This window comes from Malaclemys terrapin, chromosome 7, assembly GCF_027887155.1.
Source record: "Malaclemys terrapin pileata isolate rMalTer1 chromosome 7, rMalTer1.hap1, whole genome shotgun sequence".
Classification (NCBI taxonomy): domain Eukaryota; kingdom Metazoa; phylum Chordata; order Testudines; family Emydidae; genus Malaclemys; species Malaclemys terrapin.
This window is the reverse complement of record NC_071511.1, coordinates 113,791,985-113,817,885: the sequence shown is the minus strand read 5'-3', so window position 1 is coordinate 113,817,885 and position 25,901 is coordinate 113,791,985. Positions and strand designations below refer to the sequence as shown.

Below are 25,901 nucleotides of genomic sequence, written 5' to 3'. Positions count from 1 at the left end.
CAACATTCCCAGTAACAACAGATAACACACCATGATATCTGAAGCACAATGCTCAGTTTCTGTTCACAGTTCAGAGAAGATGCTGTGCCATATCACGTAGCAAGTTTGCTAACTACTGGTGAATGCTGACTATTTTATGGTGACCGATGTAATTATGAACCAAAAATCACCAAGTGCCCAACTTTTGACAAAAATTCCAGAAATATTAAAGGTCTGATGGCAAATTCAAGTGTAATCCCTTGTTAAATTAATATAGCTAGTTTAACACATCATGGCTGGCTCACAAAAGTAAACTTAAATCTGCACTAGGAAACAATTAGCAATTACATTAAAATGGATCAGTAAGGTCCCTGCAAACACTATGCCTTTGCTTAACTTCAAACCTGTGAGTAGTCCCTCGTGTCCCAATAAAGTCAATCATGCTACTTGCATGCTTAAAGTTAAGCATTCAGCACAAGTATTTGCAGGATCAGTGCCCAAAATAGTCAAATTAAAGTAAATAGAGAAGTTTTTCTATACTAGCCTGTAATGTTCCACTAACACAAAGAGGCAATGATAACCTACAGGAAATGGTAAGAAAACTACTCTAATGACCAAATCTAATGTAGGCGAAAGGCATTAGATCTCAAGTCGGTTAGTAGAAGAGGTACCCTGTGTAAATCCAGCTCCTACGGTGTCACTAGCGTTATAACCATTGACAGGTGCTTTGCTGCTCAGGTCTATCATCTGGTGAAGGCGGAGCTTTCTGCAGTAGATGGAAGCAGCCTCGGGTTCCAGGGCAATTATCAGCTGCTCGGGGTTCTCAGGAGTTGCCATTCCTGCCTGTGAGACAGAATCATTCAGAGAAGTGGGGTGGGAAAAAATGTAACCAGATAGTCTTCATCTCAGACTGGTTTGGTAGGTGAACAATGAACATTTAAACCAGCTCTGCATTTTTTCCTAAGTTAAATGCCACTAAAAAGCTGCTGAGCCATTGGCTAAAGATCTTGGCCTGGAAAAAATTATGTCTTCAGTTTTCACAACTTTGCAGGTGGTCACTGGGGAAGATGCATGCACTTACCATGCTTAGTATCTAGTTAATGAGGTGAGTGCATATGATAGGCAGAGAAAGAGAGCTAGAGAAGACACGTTGAAATCCATGGCAAACGGTCTACAATCTGCGCTCCTTGTTAACCCAGCAGAATCTAAACTTCTCAAGAGTCCCAACCTTCTGCCAAGAAACAGAGAAATACTTTTGCCCTCCTTTCCCCGTAACAATAACATTAACGCATCACTCTGGTTTTATAGTCTATCACTACACAGAACAAGTGGCTAATACAGTGGCTATTCTATCAGCCCAGCAAATTTTGTTCACATGTGTGGTGGGGCTGAAGAAATTTCCACAAGTAGCTCTTGCAGAAAGCCAGCAAGGAGTCCCCTGAAGCCACTGATCTGTCTGATGCCCTTTGCCAGATATCCATCTTTTCACTTTGAGCTGAGTTTTCCTTTTCCGATCACTTTTACACACACCCATATTCTGCAATAGTTTTAAGATGCAGACTCGGCATTGCCAACCCATGCATTCAAAATCATGTCAGGCCTGCAAAACCTCATGAGACTGGCTTAAGAATCAAGACATTTTTAAAAACAACCTTTACAGTTCTTTTTATTTGCTTTCTGAGCCTTTTTATTTGTTTGTGAGCCTTTAGGGGTCATGTTTTTAAGGTTTTCTCTACAACTGTAAGGGCTACAAACTTACTTCTTCCCCTCCCCATGAAACCTACGATTCTCATATAATCACATGACTCCAAGAGTTGGGGCTTTAAGAAAAATTCCAAATATCACAAAAGTTGGCACGTGTGCTCTTGTCCTACTTTTCTTTTCTCCTACAAGCTCCGGTGTTTCCCCCTAGATCAGGGGTGGGCAAACTTTTTGGCCCAAGGGCCACATTGGGGTCGCACAACTGTATGGAGGGCCAGGTAGGGAAGGCTGTGCCTCCCCAAACAGCCTGGCCCCCTGCCCCCTCCCACTTCCCACTCCCTGACTGCCCCCCTCAGAACCTCCGCCCCATCCAACCGCCCACCGCTCCCTGTCCCTGTCCCGACTGCCCCCCGGGATCCCCTGCCCCTTATTCAACCCCCCAGCTCCCTGCCCCTTTACCATGCCACTCAGAGTGGCAGGACTGGAAGCCACACTGCCCGGCCGGAGCCAGCTACGCTGCCCACATGGCAGTGTAACTGCAGGTGAGGGGGGACAGCAGGGGAAGGGCCGGGGACTAGCCTCCCTGGCCGGGGTGCTCAAGGGCTGGGCAGGACGGTCCCGTGGGCAGGATGTGGCCCGCGGCCATAGTTTGCCCACCTCTGCCCTAGATTCTGATTTTCTCTTATGACAGGCAACACTGACATTTCCAAGCTCCAACAGTTCCAACTCAAATTGAGGTTTTCCTGCTAATGTTGTTTATTGGTAAACTGTGTTCCTTAGTGCTAAAGCATGTTGGTAAAGAGGAGAATGGTTTTTTGGTTTATTTGTTTTCATTGTCAGTCTCCCAGGAAACTTTTGGGTGCTTTGATTCATGCACATACACTGTCACTGCATGAGAGCTTTCCAAAAAAAGGCACCACAATTACCTAAGATGTGAACAAGCCTTTAAAATACAAAACAAACAAACAAAGAAACAAACAAAAGTGGCTCAGATGGAAGAACAGCTGACTTGCATTGGAACCCAAAACAGTTCACATAGTTACACTTCGCACTACGGTAATAAGACAACTGCTGGTTGTACGTGCTCGGAAATAACTTGCTTGTATGAGAAAGTATAAATTAAAGTAAAGTTTGTTCATAAGCAATGCTCAGGCCAGGCTGCTCAGTGGAAGGGGGTCAGGGCGTGGAAGGGGATCAGGGGTGCAGGCTCCGAGGGCACTTACCTCAAGTAACTCCTGGAAACAACGGCATGTCCCCCCTCTGGCTTCTACGTGGAGGCTCCACGCGCTGCCCCGTCTGCAGGCACCACCCCCACAGCTCCATTGGCCACAGTTCTCAGCCAATGGGAGCTGCAAAGCTGGCGCTTGGGGCCGGGGCAGAGCGCGGAGCCCCCTGGCTGCCCCTCCCTTCCAGGAGCCACGTGGATCCTCGTCAGGCAGGGATCCTGCCTGAGACCCGCTGCGCTGCCGACCGAATTTTAGACGGGCCATCAGTGGTGGTGTACAGGTGTTCCAGTTGAAAACCAGACACCTGGCAACCCTAGTCTAGATTGGTACTTATATGGCTCATCACTGTAATATCTGGATGCCTCAGAATTGTTAATAGATTTTATTCTTTCAATACTCCTACAAGGTAGGAAAGTATTATCCCAGGTTTATAGAGGGAGAACTGAGGCACAGGATAGGTAAGTGCCCAAGGAAGTCTGTGGCTGAGCCAGGAATCGTACACTATTTTTTGAGGTCCAATCCAGTGCCTTCCCCATTAGATTGCCATTTCTGAATGCCGAAGGCACAAAACAACCATCTCTGTGTGTGAATTTGGATGTATACAAATATTTCCCTTGTAAATGGGGAAGAGTTCTTGGGAGATCTGCACAAGGTGATGAGGTGATGTTTTATACCACCTCAGTGGTGGGTGTCTTATTCTAGGTTCTACCATTTTGTGTGTGTGTGTGTGTAGAACGGGTTTCAGGAAGGTTTGATCACCTATATGTCTGTGGAGGCAGACAGGGGAGGGTGCATATAAAGGGGACTGACTCCAATTAACATCTAATTCATAATAGATCAGGATGGTAAATTCAACTGATGAAGCATAAATTTAATTTTATTTTTTGCACTAATTGAGCTCTCGGTGTCAGTTCTTCTCATCAGTTTTGCAATCCAAAGATACTTGTGTACTTCATGGATAAGCCATATTATTTAGTACTGTGGATTTTATTGCTGTTGCCTTTAGTGATCCTGCCTGCAAAATGATGCCTAATGTGTCCTTTGAAAAAGGAAGCATAACTGTGGCCTTTAGTAGTTCAAACAGATAGTATTAGGAAGTGTATTTAAACGTTGTGAATGACTGTGTATTTCCTAATACAGCATTCATTTTGAGTAGGCCACTGTGAAATAAATAAGGCCTAATAGAGTGGAGTGAATGATAGCATGGTGCATTGCTTTGTGAAATACAAAAGTGTTGATGGTGCTAATTACGGAGGCTTTCGGAGATGGGAGCCATTCACACAGGCTGGATCTCAGCTTTGTACATATTCCTTTCTTAAAAGCTCAAATTATGCTGACTATTTCTCTATAGTGCTGTCTGTATTTTATTGAATTTTAAAAAAAACTCAAATCAAAACGGTATTTCATTGTGTCCTGTAACATGGCAGACTAGTCTAGGGAGAAGAAGGGTCGTTCTTGAGAACACTGTGATGATGATAATTCTGCATTTCAAATGACTGAGGACTATTTAGTTCTCGGGAGCTACTCAGAGCATCGCTATATTGAGGTAGAAACCAGACCTAAATGTTTGTTAATTTGGAGCCAGTCTAACGCTTTCCAAGCCTGCCATGACGTATTATGTTTGTTAGTCACTAGAAATTATTTCTAACTAACTGTCACTAGTAATGTTGTAGGAGTGATGCACTCCAGTGGTCCCAGCTTCTACAGGCAACAAAGCCAGCTCGCCAAGCTAAGGCCTCATCTGTATCAGCAAACCAACTCCTTGCCCCCATTCAATTGTCCATGCTACAATACACAATGGATCTTGGGCTGCTTCTGCAGTCCAGAGACTAGGTGTTGGAGCATCCAGAGACCCTTGGAGATAGAGCATGCACAGCTGAATGGGAGAGGGGCAATGGCACACAGAGGCTCCTCTTTACTGGAGTGCCGTTCACAAAGTAAGAAATACCAGTTCTAGTACAAGCACCAGCAGTGCAGCACGGCTGATGGCTCAGTACTAAATAGACTCATAGACTCATAGACTTTAAGGTCAGAAGGGACCATTATGATCATCTGGTCTGACCCCCTGCATGCTGCAGGCCATAAAACCGTCCCTACCCCTTCCCTGGACTCTGCTGTTGAAGTCCCCAATCCTGTTTTTAGTGACTTCAATCGGCAGAGACCCTCCTGCTAGAGATCCCTGCCCCATGCTGCGGAGGAAGGCGAAAAACCTCCAGAGGCTCAGCCAATCTGCCCTGGAGGAAAATTCCTTCCCGACCCCAAATGTGGCGATCAGTAAGACCCCGAGCATATAGGCAAGAGTCTCCAGCCCGACCCCATTAGCCATTATACTATTTACCCACCATTGCTTGGCTTTCCTTGACTACTATGTTTTACCATTAAACCATTCCCTCCATAAACTTATCTAACTTTATCTCATTTTTATTCCTTTCTTTTAATGTCTTTTTTTTTTAATATGTAATATAAGATAGGTGGCCAGACTTGACACCCATACTTATGTTGGACAGTACCTTACTCTATAACTCATGAATTCAGTGAGACTACTTGTGGTGTAAAATGCTACCCAGCATGAGTAAAGGAATCCAAACCGGGCCCATAGTGAACTGAGCACAGACCACAAAGCTTTCATGGTTTGTGTGCTTTCAAACCAATGAACAACCTTTGTAAACTTACTCCCACTCCATGGAGTGGGAATTTACTTACCATACAATTTCTCCGTTTCACCCTTCCCAGTAGTGGTGGGGAGAGTGATGCTTTTGTTGGAAGTACAGGTCTCTTATGGTTGTTACAAATGAGAGGAAAAGAACAAGGTGATGAGAAGACAAATGGTGAAAAAATCACTTTTGTTGTGCTGAGCAGTCTGGCCTGAGCAAGCATTTTTAAAACAATGATCATTTTTTTTTCACCATTTGTCTTCTCATCCCCTAATTCTTTTCCTCTCACTTGTAACAACCATAAGAGACCTGTACTTCCAACAGAAGCATCTCTCCCCACCACTACTGGGAAAGGTGAAACGGAGAAATTGTATGGTAAGTAAACCTCACTATTTACCTCCTTTCTATTTACCTTAGAGCCTGCACCACCAGCCGGAGCCCTGTCCCGCTCCCACACCCCAACCCCCTGAGCTAGCCTGGTGAAAATGACCGAATGAGTGAGAGTGGGGAGAGCGAGCGATGGGGGGCGGAGGGGGGGGAGAATGAAGGGGTGGGGGGCTGGAAAAGGGGCAGGGCAGGGGCGGAGCAAGGGTGTTTGGTTTTGTGCTTGTATAAAGTTGGCAACCCTAACCTAGACGGATGTGAAAATAGCAAATTCGGGTGCAGGAATTATTCCTAGCTACTCAGAACCTGGTTGAGGCCTCTTGGTGCTACCACAATAATAACAACTAGTGAAAACTCACCACACTTTCTTCAAATTAATACAGTTGTTTTATTACCCTCTAGACCAGTGGTTCTCAACCAGGGGTCTGGGGCCCCCTGTGGGGCTGTGAGCAGTTTCAGGGGGTCTGTCATGCATGGCTGGTATTAGACTTGCTAGGACCCAGGGCAGAACACCAGAGCCCTGCTGCGCTGGACTGCAACCCGGAGCCCCAAACCCACCATTTGAAGCCTGAGCAACTTAGCTTCGCCATGCCCCCTGTGGCGTGGGGCCCTGAGCAACTGCTCTGCTTACTACCCCCTAATGCCGATCCTGGCTTTTATATGCAGAAAAACAGTTGTTATGGCATAGCTGGGCCATGGAGTTTTTATAATATGTTGGCGGGGGAGGGGCTCAGAAAGAAAAAGGTTGAGAACCCCTGCTCTAGACCTTTGTGACCATCATCATCATCATCATCAAACATGCACAGCGTACAAAGGACTGTCATGCCAGCCAGTGACCACCGCTGATGGCATCATGCCAAACACCATGTAGTGGAGTTCCCAAATCCGGCTCAATCCTGCAAATCCACGGATATCTGCGGGGGGCTATGAGGGCAGCACCAGGCAGGGTTAGGGTGTCCATGCACTCCTCTCCATGTCGATGACAGTTTGAGAGCAGGGTGTGCTGGGGTGTTTTGGTCCATCCCTGGTGACGTGGCCAAAGAGCAAGCAACACTGCTTTTGAATATAATGAGCCACTGAAGGAAGGCCAGATCTCTGCAAGACTGTGACGTTTCACACAAAGTCAAACCACATTATGCTGAGGATTTGGTGCTGATAGCACACATGGAATGCCTGTAGCCACTCCAAATCTGCCTCTAAGAGAGGTCCAGGTTTGTGATTAGTACAGCAATTTAGGTAGTACACAGGTTTGTTAGACCTTCAACTCTGTCTCAGCGCAAAGACATTTTTTTGACCCTGAAGCCCAGGACTGAGATTTATGTGTTGATCATCTACCTAGAAAAGGCACTTCCATGGCCCCCATTACCTTAGTCTCTGAGCCCCTATTGTAATTATTCTCACAATACCCCTGTGAAGTAGGGAAGTGCTATTATCCACATTTTTACAGATGGGAACTGAGTTACAGAGAGGCTATGTCTACACTACCACTTACATCAGCAAAACTTATGTCACTGAGGGGTGTAAAAAACCGCACCCCTCAGCGACGTAAGTTACATTGATGTAAGCAGGGATATGCACAGCTCTATGTCAGCGGGCGAGCTTCTCCTGCCAACACAGCTACTGATGGGGGGGTTGTTTAATTCTGTCAATGGGAGAGCTCTTTTCCATCAGCATACAGCAGCTACATGAGAGATCTTACAGCAGCTATACGCTTTCTAGTGTAGACATGGCCTAATTAATGTGTCCAAGGTCACACAGGAAGTCTGGGGTGGAGCAGGGAATTGAACCCACATCTTCGGAATCCCAGGCTAACACCCTAACCTCTGCACCATCCCTCCTCTCTTATGAGTATTGCTTTTGAGATGGTGTAAGCAGCCTATCTTGAGCCATTCCAGGAGACTGGCACCCATCTCCATGTGACAAAGGCTGGGGAAGATAAAGGGAATTCCTGCATTAGAACCAATCCAGGATCATGTCTCCAAGCAGCCTCCCTCTGGGAGATACCAGAGTGCTAGGGAGTAGGATTGGGGGGGATTTTTCCTGGATTGGTATTTCGTTTTAAAGTTTATAAACTTATTAGGTAAAACAAAGATACCCATTGGGTAACTTAAACGGAGGCACAGTGATTTACACCAGCTGAGAATCTAAATTCACTGGCTCCAAAGCATGTTCCTCCTCAATGATAGTTCCACAAGGGAAAAAAATGGGAAAGAGAAGAAAAGAGCAGTTTCTTCCCCTTTCCTCAGAGAATAGGTTGTAGAAGTCTCCTGATACTTGAGTGCTATTTAATTGTAGGCAAAAATGCCTTGGTATTTTAAAACATAAATTTAAATATCATACTGTAGAAACAGTATCACCCTTCTGGCAAAAATACAGGGGAAAATATATTTTCACAAGCTGTGATGAAGCTAATGGCTCATTAGAGAAAAGAAAATTAGCTAAGGACTTGGATGACTTGGAACTACAGGAGGTGGCAGCAGAGTTAATAGACCAGCAGATCCTTCTCGAGCTCAACTCCTACAATCAGATCCATGCAGACAGACCTTTATGCCTGTACGAAGTCCCAATGAGGTGTAATGGTCAATGTGCAGAACAGTTTGCAGAACTGAGCCCTAAATCAGTGTTAAGGGTCATGGTAACTCCATGAGCTGTGTACCTGAGCTGCCCCAGAAGCAGAAGAGAGGCCAGTCTTTGTCCCTCGTTCCCCCTTGATCCAGAAGGGAAGTAAGCTCCACCAGTCTTTTACCTGGCACCGCATACTTCCCACTCCCTATAGATTCCAATGTGCGGGCCAGCACAGGAAGCGGTGAGGGGAATGGAGTCAAGGCATCACCCAATCCATACTCATATGTGCTGCAGGGAGCATAGCAGTTCCACAGGGCTGATCTCCCCCTTGTACTGTGACCTGAGATGCCAGTAGCCCACTCAGAGAACTAAGCGAGAGACGTGAGGTTGAGAGATACCCCTCAGAATTTCGTTCAGTTGCAGAAAGCATAAGCCTGGTTTTGTTTAAATGAAAGTCATTCTCCTAACCATACAGCTCCTGATTCAGCAACACACGTAAGGCAGATGCACAGCTTGAAGCATGTACATAGTTGCATTGGTTTTAAGGGGACTACTTGTGTGCTTAATAGAAATGCAGGTGCTTCAGTGTTTTGCTGTACTGGGGCCATAAAGATAAATAACATATGTGTGGAGATTTAATGAATGCATGGACAAGCAGCCACTTTGCAAGCTGGAAAGTACAGAGAGTATGGAACATATATTAGTTATATGTGTAGTAGTTATATTTTCCCCCAAAGAAGTCTTGGACAGGCCTCTGCAGGCACAGCTCCAAATGGGCATCTGCAGGCACAGCTAGGGTAATACCCTACTAGAGGCACCACTACGGGCACTGTACACAAATGTAGTAGAGAGTTCCTGCCCCAAAGAGCTTAATTAGACAAGACGAAGGATGGGAGAAAAGTACTGTAGTACTATTATTCCCATTTGACAGATGGGGAATAAGACAGAAAGATTAAATGACTTGCCCAAGGTCACACAGAAAGTTTGTGGCAGACCCAGGAATTCTAATTCCACAACTCCTGAGTTCCAGTTCAGTGCCTTAGCTTTAGCTACAAGCCCAAGCTTCCTCTCACAGCTAATTAGGCAGCTATTTAATTTGAGCATATAAGTGCTAGTTGGTGTGTGCAAAATCTGCAGGGGCAGCCTTAAAGTTGGCCCTATATAATATCTGCATAAAGTTGACGTGGGTTATTATGGAACTGAGTTCTACAGGTTGGTACCATTCACCCAACTGTTATTACAAATACACAGCAGCTGTGAATAAATGGCAAATTTTGGGTTTACCGGAATATTTACTATAATTGCTAACAACAGGAAAGCTGTGATCGCAAGTTGTGCACAGCATAGCATTTGTAGGAAATGTATTTTGTAACTGAACTAAGATGGTGCCACTGCAGCTGGAAATTAAGTGCCTTATGAAATTAACAGTTTAAACTAATCAGTTCACTGTGTTAACAGATTTGTGATAACATCGCGCTTAGTGTGTCAGTAAGTGAACTCTTCTTTAATCCTCCTTTTTTCTCACTGGCTAGCACTTTCTCCAGTCCCAGGGCATCAAACTGGGATGTCACAAATAAACAACTGAGACCTAATTACACAGCTGAGCATGCCAGCAAAGAAGATGAGCAACAAGGGAATAGACTCACTGCATTAGCACCAAGAGGCTCACAAAGGGGTAACACATTTCAGAAAGCTACCTGAACAACACGCTTAATGCCATGGTGTTAAATCTTTAGGTTTGATACGTAAAAAGCCTTTTCACAAAATATTTGAAAATCATGACACCCTCACACGCATACATGCTATGATTTTAGTTTTCAGAATAATCAGAGATTTACATTACAGAAAGTAATACATGACTATAACAGAATGAGGTCAGATCACCTAGTTTACTCAGTCCACTTATCTTCTTAGGGCCAGATTCCCAAAAGTGCTAGGCACCCACAACTGGAGCTGGATTTTCAAAAGAGTTCAGATTGCATTTAGGCACCAGAATGAAGTGAGAGAAACACGGGAGCTCCTGGGTGCTGAATTCTTTTGAAAATCCAGACACTCCATATAGGTGCCTCAGTGGGAACATTTTTGAAAATCTGACCTGGAGGGAAGTCTACACTGCAGCACTACAGCGGCGCATTGTCTGGTGAAGATGCGCTATGCCGACAGGAGAGCGCTCTCCCGTTGACACAATTAGTGTCAGAGTGCTTCCCAAGAGACAATAATTAAGCCAACACTCTGGATATTTGTGAAGAGTCAGAAAGCAATTTTCATAAGAAAATTCACATTTATGAATTTATGAAGAAATAGACAAGGTTACCTCTAAAAAATGTTTACATTAGTGGATTAAGAATGGGAATGGGAGACAGGATATCCCAAACTCTATTACCATCTGTGCTACTGATTGCACGTAACATTTTGCATTTACAAATGTAAATGTAGTGGGTAATTATCGCTATTCTCATTTATCTCAGCATCAGCTTCTCCATCTGTGAAATTAAGTGACAAAACAAGGATACTCACTCACCTATCGCATATTTGGTTATAATCAAGTATAATTTTTGGATTTCACTTATGGCAAAAGGCAGTAGCCCCATTTTGCAGATGAGAGAAACTGAGGCTAAGAAAGCTTAGCTGACTTGCCTATGAGGCAATGTAGTCTAGCGAACTGAGCACTAGACTGGGAATCAAGAGACCTCTGTTGTATTCCCAGTCTTGATTTGGTAGTGTTTTACACAAACACTGCACAGGAGTAATTGGCTATGTAATGTGAAAAGCATGGGAGAATTAGCCCCTGTGTAATACAGGCAAGATTAATAGCCCTCAGTCTTATAAGTGTCCTGTTAGCTTCCCTTGAGACCCCTCTTATCTCCCCTTTTTCTAGCAATGGAGTATAAACTGCTACTATATATTTATACAATATTTATCATGGTTTTAAAAATGCTTGTGTGCTGGCTGTCCAGTCCTCTAGCCTTCTCCACCCTTTGTTGATATATTCCTCCTCCCTGTCATCCATTTTGGTGCCCTCCCTAGTTTACTTGGTTTCTTCCCTTTTATTTTCTGACACCCACCTCCTCCAGGAAACATTTCTGTGTCTGGCATGTTCCCCTCACTCTTCCTGGTAAGCACAGACAACTGTTGCTATGCTCCTCAATTATCTCATTAAGTGCCCACTTACAGGTTCTCCCAGACCCCAGTGGCCTCTGCCTTCTTATATTTTTGACTTCACATATTTTACCATCATTGCAGTTTTCAGCTCTAAACACCTCTACAGTTTGAATTGGGATCCACTGGACCAATAGCTTCTTAAACCATTCCTAGCAGCTGCACAGTCACTTATAATCTTACACGTGGTTGCCCTACAACACTTAGACCCTAGGGATGCCTGGAACACCTCTGAACTCTGGGGAAGTTCAAACCCAGATACAAACTTGGTGGCTCAATAGTCATCTGTACGGAACATACAAGTGTCCCAAAGACAGGAGCTGAAAATTCTAGTAAACCAGTGATACAAAAAGCAAAAACAAATAATGCAGCAATGGGTCAATATCCAAGTTTAATCATTCAACATCAACCATTAATTGCATCCTCCTGCATCATTTAAATACTGAAAGCACAAGAAAAATGCCCTCTGGGTTCAACAACCCCGCTAGTGGAAGCCCTGTAATGGGATAGAAACAGGATAGAGAATATGCAAGAGTCCTACAATAGTTTTCCTTGGTTTTTCAGGGCATCTTATTCTAATGATTTCACACACACTTTGCATAATCTCTCAGAAATGTTTTCCAGTTGAATTAAATTAGGCATTTTAAATATTCACATAACAAATGATTATGGAGTTCTGAGGCCAGGATCAGCATATTACTCATTAATCTCATCTAAAATACTTACTACCAGAGGAATTTTGCAGGAGCCAAAGATATGGTAACCTACTTACTAAGACACATTGTTGAGGAAGCAAATCAGAAAAGAAAACTGTAAGTGGGGCAGTAGACAGGACAATGGTAAAGCAGAATTCCCATCTTCCAGGAAGTCATCTTTTCCCTCCACAAAGTATCTGCATGACCCCAGGTCCATATGGGGAAAAAGTGGTCATGGCTAGGGTCAGGTGGGGAAGCAACTGCATTACACATGCTCCTCACCAAAACTGTCGCTAATCTGAAGGAAATCAATGGAGAATTAATGCTGTGTTTGGCAGCATAATCTCCAGCAGCACATGCTTTGGAATCACAGACTGCAGCTCAGACAGGGAGTCATTGGAAGCATGGGTATTGGCCCTGCCACGCTCCCATGCTACAAAGGGGGAAATACCCAGCAATGAGAAGGAGGGAGAGTTTGTCTAAAGAGTGCCATGAAATCTGTGGGGTGGGGAGCCAGGATCCTATTGGATTTGTGCCTCTGAATTTGAGACTGCTTCCCTTGCCCATTCCACAACCCTGGTCCTCCCACAGACTGGGGTGAGACTATGCAAACTAATAGCTATGTGCAGTTAAATTCTACAAATCCCTAATGTTTCAGGAGTACTGAATTCACCCAGGCTATGTCTACACTAGAAACCTTACAGCGGCACACCCCTGAGCAACATAAATTTTGTTGACACGAGTGGTAATGTAGACATAGAATCATAGAAGATTAAGGTTGGAAGAGACCTCAGGAGGTCATCTAGTCCAATCCCCTGCTTAAAGCAGGACCAACACCAACTAAATCATCCCAGCCAAGGCTTTGTCAAGCCGGGCCTTAAATACCTCTAAAGATGGAGATTCCACCACCTCCCTAGGTAACCCATTCCAGTGCTTCTCCACCCTCCTAGTAAAATAGTGTTTCCTAATATCCAACCTAGACCTCCACCACTGCAACTTGAGACCATTGCTTCTTGTTCCATCATCTGCCACCACTGAGAACAGCCTAGCTCCATCCTCTTTGGAACCCACCTTCAGATAGTTGAAGACTGCTATCAAATCCCCCCTCACTCTTCTCTTCTGCAGACTAAATAAGCCCAGTTCCCTCAGCTTCTCCTTGTAAGTCATGTGCCCCAGCCCCCTTATCATTTTCGTTGCCCTCTGCTGGACTCTCTCCAATTTGTCCACATCCCTTCTGTAGTGGGGGGACCAAAACTGGATGCAATACTCCAGGTGTGGCCTCACCAGTGCCGAATAGAGGGGAATAATCACTTCCCTTGATCTTCTGGCAATGCTCCTACTAATACAGCCCAATGTGCCGTTGGCCTTCTTGGCAACAAGGGCACACTGCTGACTCATATCCAACTTCTCGTCCACTGTGATCCCCAGGTTCTTTTCTGCACAACTGTTGCTTAGCCAGTCAGTCCCCAGCCTGTAGCGGTGCATGGGATTTTTCCTCCCTAAGTGCAGAACTCTGCACTTGTCCTTGTTGAACCTCATCAGATTTCCTCCAATTTGTCTAGGTCACTCTGGACCCTATCTACCTCTCCCCCCAGCTTAGTGTCATCTGCGAACTTGCTGAGGGTGCAATTAATCCCATCATCCAGATCATTAATAAAGATGTTGAACAAAACTGGCCCCAGGACTGACCTCTGGGGCACTCTGCTTGATACTGGCTGCCAACTAGATATCAAGGTGGTATTAGTAAAAGAAAGACGGGGAAAGGACAATATTGCGTTTGCTAGGACCTGAGCTTTAGCAGAAGCAGATGAAGTACCAATACAATTTCAGAAGTTAGAACTTGCTTAAAACTGTCAGGAACTGAATGCACAAACTCCCACTCTTTGGCATCTGCTCAAATTATTGGGGACTGATTTTTCTTGTAGTACTGACTTTATGCCATGCTGACCAGATGCTCAGTATAATCGTATGAATTTATACTGATGATAAATCCCATTTGGTCCAGACGGTATGGTTTGGAACATTAACAATCCACGTCAAGCATCTATCTAAGGGTTCTCTCATTCACTAATGGCATTTCGGCAGTTATTATTCTACATCTAGTGCCTTTATCTAGCCAATAGGCCAATACTGTAGCCCATATTTTCATAGTGCATGACAGTACCATTTGAAAGCATAGGGCATGTGCCCTTTCTTGAATAAACTTTCCCTTAGTATCACTTGCCTCTACCTCCCTCCTCCCCTTCCACTCCAAACCCCTGGAACAAATCCATCACAAACCTACATGTCTGCTTTCACTTCTTCCTACTTTCACTCTCTTGCTTCCTAGGCTTCTCCCAATCCTTTCAGTCTATTGCTGTCAGATCCTCTGACCTCTATCATCTCCTTGTGCTGCTCTGGTGGAGCAAAGGGGACAGAAACTGGCTGGAACTTGCCAGCTGAGGATTCCCCCAGTGTGAGGGGTCCTTAGTTGGCATAGAAGTGCCACCTCCACTCCTGATACTGGTGTAGCGGACATGCCAGAGGAGTGTGAGGGGAGGGAGTGCTACCATCTGCTGCAGATTAACTAGCCATTCCTGGCTGTGTGCCTTTTCTAACATGCTGTCCCCTAAATGCCAAATACTTCCAACTTCTCCAAATATCCTCTCTCTTCTCCTTCAAGCCCATTTCTAACAGGACCATTTCCTAACTTCTCCTCCTCTCCAATAAGGTCTCTTTGCCCTCCTTTTCCTGAACTATTGTTCTGAGTCTTGTCTTGCCACTTAGTGTTGCAAGACTTTACAAAGATAGCAAGACAGGTTCCTTGCCCCAGAAAGCTCTCTCTATGACATAATAATACAAGGATGACAGATGTACAAGACAGCTTCTGGAACGCAGTGCTGACTGCTGTTTAGTGTGGATCTGGGAATTAGGACTTCTTTTCATTCCCTACTGTGCCACACTGAGGAGGAAGGTAGCCTCTCTATGCCTCAATCATCTCCATTTGGAACATGTACAGAGCAACACAGCTGCCCTCACAAGGTTGTCTTGACACTTAACTAATTTTAACACCTTTGAGATCCTGAGATGAAAGGAGCAATCAAAGTATAAACTATTCCCACTATGGTTTATTTACAAAGGAGTCTTCAGAATTACTTAGGGTACACTCTGATGATCCTTACTCATATTGGGTAGTACTTATGCTTGCGAGTATTGACTAATATAATTTACTGAAAGTAAGGGTTGTGGAATGGACCCTAAGTCTGTGCAGACTATATTATTGGTGAAGGAAAAGGACCAAAACACTTTATAAAAAGCTGATAAGGAATCTGTCACTATCCAGTTCTTTTCCCACTGGCCAAATCCACACGAAGTCCTTAATCTCTCCCCTTTGTGACTGTTGTGTCACGAGCCTGCCTTGGTGTATCAGTGAGAAGGAGCAAATCACATCTGACACCATGACAGCAACGTCAGACTCACTGTGAAAAGGCTGAAGTTATTCAAGTGCTCAAGACTATTTAAAGAGTTCAATAATCTTTTCAGTTAGCATTTCTACTTGATCTTTCTGATTTTGAAGGGAAATTTTCCTCACACTAGCTGATTATTTAATCTGAGCGGGTAAAAAAATGTAGCAGTTTTAAGAAGTCTAGAATGTTCTTGCACTATTAGCAGTAATCAGATATTTTAACAAGTGAATTAACATAGAAAATATCAATTTAATTCAACATGGATGCAAATACCAAGTATTTTCACTGAGTACACCATCAATCCGAACATTGCACTGGCATCTCATCACAAGCGGAGTTTAAAACAAGAATTCAACCTGCATGAAAAACTTTCATCTAACTGCAACGACGCATTGGGGAAAATTTCCCCTTTCTAGTAAAATAATTTTCTGTTTAAAGAATAAAGATGGTTTTGTGGGTAAAGCCTGAGACTGCAAGTCAGGAGATCTGGATTTGATTCCTCTATTCTTGGCTGTGCTACAAACTTCCTCCGTGATCTCTTTGCACATCACTCAGGCCTAAATTTGCAAGAGGGTCCAGTAATTTGGGAAGCCTCTGTTTCTGAGTACCCATCTTGAGACATACAGGGACTGGTTTATAGAAGTGATGTACATTGGCCCACCAACTGAAGTCAGTTGGAATTGTGGGTGCTTGACACCTCTGAAGATCAGGTAGAAGGCATCTCAAGCTGGGCTCTTATTATACATGTGCCTGCTTATATTCTTTAGCCATTTATTTCCAATAAAGTGTAATCTATTTGATATTTCACTTCAATCTACTAATCTGTTAATAAGCAAGTCCCATTATGGGTGCAGAAAGTACAGCCTGTAATGGGGCTTATTACCAGTGGCTGTTCAGAAATTGGGGCATTCAGTTAAACAAGACGAAAAATGTACCTTCGTCCCTGGTGTATAATTGGTGGCACCTAGAATCTCAACAAGGAATGCAGTTTGCCTTCAGCATGAGCTTGGAACAATCAACTAGGTGAGGTTGTAAAGGAGCCTGCGGGTGGCACAACCACTTCAGGGTCAGGAAATCCAAGTATCTTTGGTAGCTGATTAGATAAACCAGTTTGTTCTAGATGGCTAAGTTGTCTCATTGAGACAAATTTCTCTGTTATGATTGTTAGATTGTCTAAGTTTGTTTTTCCTCCAGTTATTGTGACAGAGCTAAGAGTCCAGGTTGTCTGGGTGCCTTAACTGTGCATTACTGTACTTCCAAATGTTTGTGTTTCTTTAATTTTAATCTGAACTTCCTCAGTTTCTAAACACTGCTTCTTGGAAACACGTCCATTATCAACACACACTCCCTTCTCAACCCCCTCTTCTCAATTTTGCTAACTTCATTTACAAAAAAGTGAAATGCTTATGACATGCACTGAGAGCCCAAGAAGGCAGAGAGCCAGATACCCTGCAGAGCCTTGGAGCTCACAAGGTACTAGAACCACAGGAAGTGGGAGTTCCACAGGAGAGCTAAGAAGACAGGGTGCAGGAAAAGCTGTGGAGATAAGTTGCTCTGCTTGATTCCTGGTTTGCTACCTAACCTCTGTGCATCAGTTTCACCCCTTCTCCCCAGCTTTCATTCATACCTTTGACTCCTGCTCCCCATCAAGCCTCTTAGTTCCAAAGCTCACAAGACCACCTGCAGATCCTAGCATATCAGCAGGAACAATGAGCCAATGCAGACTTCACAGGAAGCCAAAACAGGAGCTGCAATCGATGTATGGATTATGGGTGTGTAGGAGATGATTTAGGAAAGCAAGAAGCCCAAAGGTCCACTAGCTCCAGGGGAGCCTGTGGACTCTGTCAGGCTGCAGGACCTGAGGGAGCCAGAGGAACTCGGAATATCCAGCTGCCTGTGTTGGGATTTGCTTCTGATGGCTGCCACCTCCGTCTTATTCACTTGTATACATGACAGCACATTCTAAATCCCATGTATGAACAGGATGAAGTAATTTTGTAGCGGTGCTCACTGAAGTCAGGAACCCCTGGATTCTAAAGCCCTCTCTTGAGCCCCACGAACTTCCCTTTTTGCACCCTCAAGCCGACATTGTAGTGCAATCATCACGCGAGGGGCTGCCTACTGACTGTTGTGTGCGCGCGAAAGGGTGACCGTCTTGCTGTCTGCTCCCTGCTGGTGGTGTGTTTGTGAAGAGTCTGCTGCCAACAAACAGGGCGCAGCGGAGTGTGAAGATCCCGCTGCTACCAGCCTCCCCCATGCAGGGGAGATGGGGATTCTGTTGCCTCCTTTATGCAGGTGCTGAGATTATGATTTACCATCCCTGCTGGCAGGGAGCCAATGAAGATTGTCACTGGAGAAGTACAAAAGCATCTGTTTTATGCTGCCTTTAAGGTATCCTCATAGGAATTAGATTGCTGGTGGGAACTACCTCAGATCTCCGTCCTTGCTCCAAAATTACGACTGTAAATTTAACATCAATCTGGATAAGGTTAATGTGTACATTGCAGAAGAAATGCTTGCCAAGGTGAAGGGCTGTGCTGGCAGGTCTTCAGGCAGAAACAGGACTGCACTAGCACAAATTCTATTCTTCCACTATGGTAATTTTGCTGCAGCTAGTTCCAAAATGACGGTTGCTGAAGGATGCATTTATGCAGTAGATGAAGTCATAGCAAACAGGGGCATTACAGTAATTGTGGACTGCATTATATTACATTTTACAGGGTGCAGGAAGCCATCAGCCATACGGCAGCTGGAATTTTTATGCCTAGCACTCTTTATAGCCTATTAGACTCTCCTGAGCTCTCCGATGTCATAGGTTATATTTTTGCAGGAATATTCTCTGCACACTGTATATGCCCACCAACTGCCAAGACTGAAGTGCTTCTCTTTACTCACATACCTTCTGGACATTACAGTGTTCAGCAGGCTTCCCCTTACTTCTCTATCATAGGTTCTTGTGGATCAAACTCGTTCTATAAAGAGACCTATGCAAACTTGGTTGAAAAGAGTTTTGTGTGGGAAATTTTGATTTTGCCAAAAAAAAAAAAAAAATTGATTTTCTGTTGGGAAAGTTGAAATATTTCATTTTGGGGGTGGGGTCAGTTCAAACTGAAACATTTTGCCTTGTAGAACCAAAGTGAAATGTTTCCGGGCCAGGTTGACATTAATCTGTGTCCATCTGAGCTGCTGCAGTGCCTCGTGGAAGTTATAGTTTGGTTGCCTGGTTGCCCCTTTAGCCTCTGTGGATTGGTATCCCATTAGGTACTGTGGTCTTTCCTCAGGAAGGACGGACATTCTGATTTTTTCAATCAGCTCTACTATTTTCATTTATCTCATAAGCCTTTCTATACCACACTGGAGCTCTCTGTTAACATTTCCACTTCTAAGTACAGATGCTCGCCTTTCTACATAAAAGTACAGTGTGGACTTCAATGAAGTGAGACAATTACTACGGAAGAGATTCCAAATGCATTTCAGGGAGGCTACACACAGATTCACATTGTGAAGTTGTGCAAATTTACTTCCTAAGCACAGAATAATATCCACCTGCTCTCTTACCAGGAACATAATGAAAAGCCTTACATTTTACTTGCCTCTAACAAGTCAAACCAAACAAACCTTGTCCCAGGCAAGTGGATGAGTAGAATTTTGCAAAGCTGGATAAAATTTCTCACCTAGTCCATTGCCTGGTGATTTCATGTAAACCTATTTGCAGTTATTAAGAGGTGTAAAATGAGGTTTGTTAGCACATTTCCCACTATGCAGATCTTCACCCCATGACCAATATAATTCCCTAATTATTCATAGTTGCAAAATTCGCTTTATAAACACATTAATGCTTATGTTAAAAAGAATTCACAAACATAAAAGTGAAAGTATTGTCAGAGCAAGATAACCCCACGAGCCTCTGATAATCAGGACAATCAATTCATTAACACAATTCTGTCTCCGTTAACAAGTGCCATTAAAGAAAAGTCTTCTGTCTCTCTAGAGCCACTAATATGTCTAAATCCATTTCCTTTCCTACGCAGTTTACATCAAAGGCTTGCTACAATGCAGTTGGCTGCAGTATGAGGACTTCACAAGTTCAAAACATCATCTTTGTCTTTAGGCATTAAACACCGGATCTACACTTAAAAGAAAAAAAGGTTATTATGGCAGCACTCAATAGAAATGAACCACACTGTGCATTGCATCTCAGTCTCTCTAGCTTCTTAGAAAATGAAGGGAGAATTAAGTAATGAAATAATAATACAATACAAAATAATACAAACAGCAGCAGTAGCCTTTCAATGAGACCTAGACTCCTAAGGGCCAGATTTTTAAAGGTATTTAGGCACCTAAAGATGCAGATAGGTGCCTAGTAGTATTTTCCAAAGCATCCTGACAGGGAGGGCACCTAACTCCAACCACAGGATCTGTTTAGGTGCTTATACAATTGAAAATCTAGCCTAAAGGCCCTTTTGAAAGTGGGACTTAGGCTCCTAAATCACTTTGGGGCTTTTGCAAATGTTATCCTGTCTGTAGTTTTTTAACAGTACTGAAGAAAATAAATTACACTCTTCCCACATGTATGGAGCTTGAGCCTGCAATCTTTAGATAGGCATAGATTCCACTGAAATGAATGGTAGTTAGACCTGAGGTAGAGCAGGTCAACAGGACTGTGTCATGAGGTCATATGGTGTATGTGGTACACAAGAAGGTAAGTTTGGTGAATTGGAAAGCTTCATTCTGTTGTGGGCTATAATGTGCTGAGGGTAATTGCATTTTTACTGACCCTTAATGCTATACTGTTTCTCCAGTTATGATTTTGCTTTCTGCTGATGTAATCTTCACTAATTATAACCAAATTCTGTAGGAAGTCCTTACATTTCTATTGTTTTTGGTTTCCTGTCTCTCATAATATTCACTCTCTATCCTAGAGGAAAGCCCAGACTACAATACATTCTGGGAAAAGATTAAGTATTTAATTGCTTTGACTTTTTTTTTTTTTTTTTAAACAGTGCCTTCCAAAAAGCAGACGTCTTTTCTGATGGAAAATGTTTGACAATAGAACAGATGTAAACAACTGAGGCAACAGCACACACAAAAAGTAATGGCATGTTGCACTATTTTATTACAAAGAACATATTTTGAATATCTCTCTGGAGAGTTGCAAAATATTCAGCTTGGTAAAATAGCTACAAATGGTTCTATGTCAGTGTCTCATTGAATCAGGAAGCCATTTCTTCTTTGCTCTTTTAAATCCATTTACTGATGCTGGAAACCTGATCATCAATTTTTTCCAATACATTTTATATGTATATCAATATTGATGATAAACTATCCAGCATTTTACATCTTTAAAGGGATGTACATATGAGCATAGGAATTGTCAGTTGGATCAGACCCAAGGTCCAGTCCTGTAATCTCTCTCTGAGAGTGGCCTGACCAAATGCTTCAGAGGGAAGTATAAGAACCCTGCAATAGGCATATATGGAGTAATCTGTCCCCCACATTAGGTCTCATCCTGATCCCTAATAGTTAGATATTGACTTAAGCCCAGAAGCATAAGGATTAATATCCCTTCCACAAAATTTGTTATAATTAATTACAAGAAGTATGGATATTCTTGATATCCATATAAATGTCCAATCCCTTTTGAAATCTTGTTAAGTTCTTAGCCTCAATGACTTCCCGTTGCACAAGAGTTACACACTCTCATCACGTTATGTGAAACAGGATTGCCTTTTATCAGTTTTGCATTTCTCACCTTTTAATTTGGTTGACTGTCCCCTCTGGTCCTGACCAACCTAGCCTGTAAAAAATATTAGTTAAGCCTCAAAACCAGTCTGTTAGGTAAATATTATTACTCCTTTTCTACACAAGGGCGAAACTGAGGCAGAGATGATATTCAAAAAAGAGCCAGAGTTAACCCACTGGAATTCCTGGCTCTGTGCTTAGTCCTTTAGATCAGATTTCCTCTCTCTATATTTATATGAACTAAGAATGTAATTTATTGTATTCCCTGTTATCTGTCATTAAACTACAAATCTATTTTGAGAGACTCGAATACACAGTATTGAGATTCATAGAACCTACAATGAAACAATGTTTACAACATCACTAAATAACTGCTCAGTTAACTGATGTTTATAAATCTGCAGGCTAGTTTGCTCTGCACTGATCATATTTCACATACTGTGCTTTACTTCCTTACTTTACAGCTTCAGCATTCACATATTCCTGTCACACCCCAACCCGTTCCCTAACCCTTATTTCTACTGGCATGTTAAAGAAATTCCAGTCTGCAGTTCCCACTCCTTCTTTAGTGTGCCTGAAGAAGTTGTAGTGAAACATGAGCTGGAAGAATGCCCCTACTAAAAAGAGACACCCGACTAGAAATATTAAAGTCTCCTGATAAACAGGCTACTGCACCCGAATTTCAGTTGTATGAAGGGGCACAGTCAGAGGTTACAAGTGCCACTCAAAGCAACATATTACAGCAACAAACTGCTAGAAGATTTGGCCACTATTTCTCATTTAATTACACACAACGCGCTTCTAGAAATTTACCATAAATGCTATTAAATAGTTTGGACAGCTTTCATCTTTTCATCAGAGAGGCCTTTACTGTACTGCAACAGGAATACCTCTTTCTGGCATACATAGCATAAGATTTACAAAGTCCTGAGAAAGCCTATTTTATGTTACTCCCATGCTCCAGGCCTAGCCCTGCTCCCCTTGAGCTAGTTGCAAACTTTTGCTGATTTCAGTTGCAGCAGTGTTGGGCCCATAAGTCCCCTTAATGTATAACCACATCACTATACTGCACAATCTTTGGGTAAGAAAGAATAAACAGAGGCAGGGAAATAGGGGGATCTCTATGACATATATTGGACATAGCATAGCAGAGTTATATCCTCTACTCCTTTTCCACTGTTCCAGGGGATATTTAGCTTCTGCTTGGAAACCCATCTGAGATGGGCAGAAAAGCCCTTTACCACAGACTGCAAAATCCTTTTCAATACTTTGTCTTACAAAACTGCATACTATGAGGTAATGACTGAATATAGTTATTCTTTGCCCAAGATATTCAGACTTCTTCTGTTATACCACCTGCCCCAGCTCCCTCAGACAGATTCCCCCCTAGGGCTCACTGATGTGAGCCACCATCACACCATATTAGACTAACTAAAGTGCAGAGTATTTCCAATTACAAAGTGATCATTTGTTACCTCTTCATATTTTCCTCTACTTATTTCTACACCATGTTACTCTTGTGGCAGCAAATCCTCATTTTTAAGATACTTGTATGTTTCAATATTAAGTAGCAAAGGCTTATTAAAAAAACAACAACATTGCAAGTATTGGTTTGAGCAACAGGGTGGATCTGATAGTGGGAATATATAAGACTGCAAGACAGTTACAAAGCAGAAGAATTTTGTTGTTCTATTTCCATGTTTAAAGAGTCAATTTATGTTTTAAGGATACATTCAATTATTTCTCCATTTCCTTTCATTTTTCTTCAGCTGTTCACACATCCTCATTTAAAGCCCTATCGGTCCTCACTATGTATCAAGCTTGCTGATAAAAAAAACAACACAATCACAGACACAGACACTATTCAACAACATTCCACTGTGCCACAAATGAGAAATGTCAATAGAGCTACTCTATCCTTCTTACATAGCTCCCATTTCATGAGGACACATGCACACAGACAGCAGGCAGACAACAACATACATAGATAACAGATGGGTCTCTAGTGTTTCGGATTTACCTATAACTGTGTCCTTCCATCAGAACTTTAAGTGTGTTTTGCTTCTGGCACTATGATTAGCAATCCCACAATAAAGACTGTTAAGAAAAATGTTGCTCAACATTAGAGATAGGAAGAACAGAGTCCAAAAAACTTGGGTGCCTCCCTGTAATGCTTTGGGGGGTTACGTGCGTACCTCTAGCGCTCTTACAAACTGGCAATGCTGTCACTGGGACATGTAGTTCTTAATGGCCAGAAAAATTAAATACAAAATGAAGATCCAAACATAGGTGCTGGAACTACGGGGCAGCAGCTCCCCCTGGCTTGAAGCGGTTTCCATCATATACAGGGTTTACAGTTTGGTTCAATGACTCTCAGCACCCCCACTATATAAATTGTTCCAACACCCCTGTATCCTAACGAAAAGAAGGATATGTACATCTAACATAGCAAAGACACAAACTGAGTCTAAAATAAAAGGACAGGTAGACACTGTATGAATTTTCTAAAAGGATTTCAGGGTATTTTAAATGCACATAATCTGTTTCTGAAGTGAAATTCATATCTGCATTTAATTTTCTCTCCAAGCTGTCCAGATCATTCCTATTGTGAGAATATGGGCAAAGGGGAAATAATTCCACAGAGGAGGATTTCTGCCCTCCCTCTTCTTACTTTATTTTTTTAGTTACGATGCCAGTTTTGACAGTTAAGAAAAAGCTGTGACTAGTATTTAAATTGTCTGGTTCTTGGGCCTCAGTTCTGCATCTGTTCCATATGCAGAGCTCTCACTGAGTTCAGTGGGAGTCCTGGGCACAGAATGACTGAAGGATCAGAGGCTGCAATAATGGGTGCCAATATAGGAATCTAGATAGATAGCTCAGGCAACTACTAGGGTGAAAACATACCACTTGATACATACTGCTTTTGGGCGGCTCAGCCCTCCAGTGTTTCTAACCCAGTCCATTTCATAACTCTCTGGCCTGCTTTTATGCAGAATATATCTTGCTAGTGATACTGAACAAATGTTTTAGAGTGAATCTAATTACTAGAGATTTAAGGGGGTTATTCCTTCTCTCTCATTTCACAGTCTTACCTTGTATGCGGCTTGTCTCATAAACTGCTTTGCAGGCTGTTTCCAAATAGCAGGGACTGTTATGACCCATCTTACTTCAGAGTTTTCAGACTCTGAGCCAGCTTGATCACTGAGCTCCTAAACCAAATGAAAACACAGAGACAGATGTAAAATTGACACCAGCTGTTTTACAAGTATATATTGTTTTCGGCTGGCTCCGGAGAAGGTAACTTCCCCTTTTCATAATTTCTTTAATGTTATGTCTATATTACAAGTCAGAATGTTTAAATCACTAGCCGACATTTCAAGAATGCTCACCATACCATGCTCACTGGGGGTTACAGCATGCCTTCTCCAGGAGGCCCATTGAAAGGTTTGGTGCCATTTCTTAACGTGGAACAGGAAGCGTTAGTTTTTCCAACGAGGAGTTCAGGTTTTGCTGAACATAACAGCGTATTTATGTATGTTTATGGTAAAAGTCTGGTCTTTGCAGACACTTTAAAGAATTCACACTTTCACCCTGATTAATGTACAGCAAATTATTTGCTGTAGTACTGACAAACCTTGTATTTTACAATCTGAATTTGTCAATGGCTGCTTTATACATTGCCCATCTTTAAATCAATCCAATTTTTAAAAACAGAGTCAAATGTAATTTCCTCTTACTAAAAATCTGAAAACATTTGACTGTTGATGGCTTGAAAAAAATTTACTTTTGAGCAAACAGTTAATAGTAGCATTTTTTTTTCTTTTTTTTAAAAGAGCTTGTAGTCCATTTGCAGATTAGGGAATATTTGTGACATGTTTTGGGAAAGGTTCCAAGTAAAATGTCATTATTATATGTCCTATTTAAATCTCCATCCAAACAGGGTAAACAACAACCTCCTTTAGAATGTAAAACATTTTTCTATATGCAATTCCCCAAGGTGTTGTGTTTGCTTAGCTACAATACAATTCAAAACTTGCGGCAAAAAAGCAGAGATCTGATATCACCAGGACACTTTGTTTGATCCGATTATTATACACGCAAAGTAATGGTCCATTTATACTGCTTATTTTACACATATATGCAGAACGTCATATCATAGAACTCTGCTTATTTACAACAGTTCAAGTCCAGAGGATGCAACGGAGCAAAACTGTACATGTCACTGTGTGCGGTGCCCCAGAATATGCACATTTGCCTCGGAATTTCCCCAAGCTGTGTATGGTTTCAGCTCTGTGACTCATTAACATTTGCATGTGGAGTCAAAGTAAAGCAAAGTAGTTGGAGTCCTAA

The 25,901-nt window shown here is 42.7% G+C and overlaps 1 protein-coding gene across 1 annotated transcript in view; it reads right to left on the bottom strand.

Annotated features, from left to right (window-relative positions):
* HSPA12A (heat shock protein family A (Hsp70) member 12A) overlaps window positions 1-25,901 on the bottom strand; it is a 77,955-nt gene that overhangs the window by 12,910 nt on the left and 39,144 nt on the right. The window contains exons 6-7 of the mRNA XM_054036121.1: window positions 24,644-24,760; window positions 651-822 (exon numbers count right to left, since the gene is read on the bottom strand). Coding sequence (XP_053892096.1) covers window positions 651-822; window positions 24,644-24,760 — 289 coding nt within the window. The remainder of the gene's footprint in view (window positions 1-650; window positions 823-24,643; window positions 24,761-25,901) is intronic.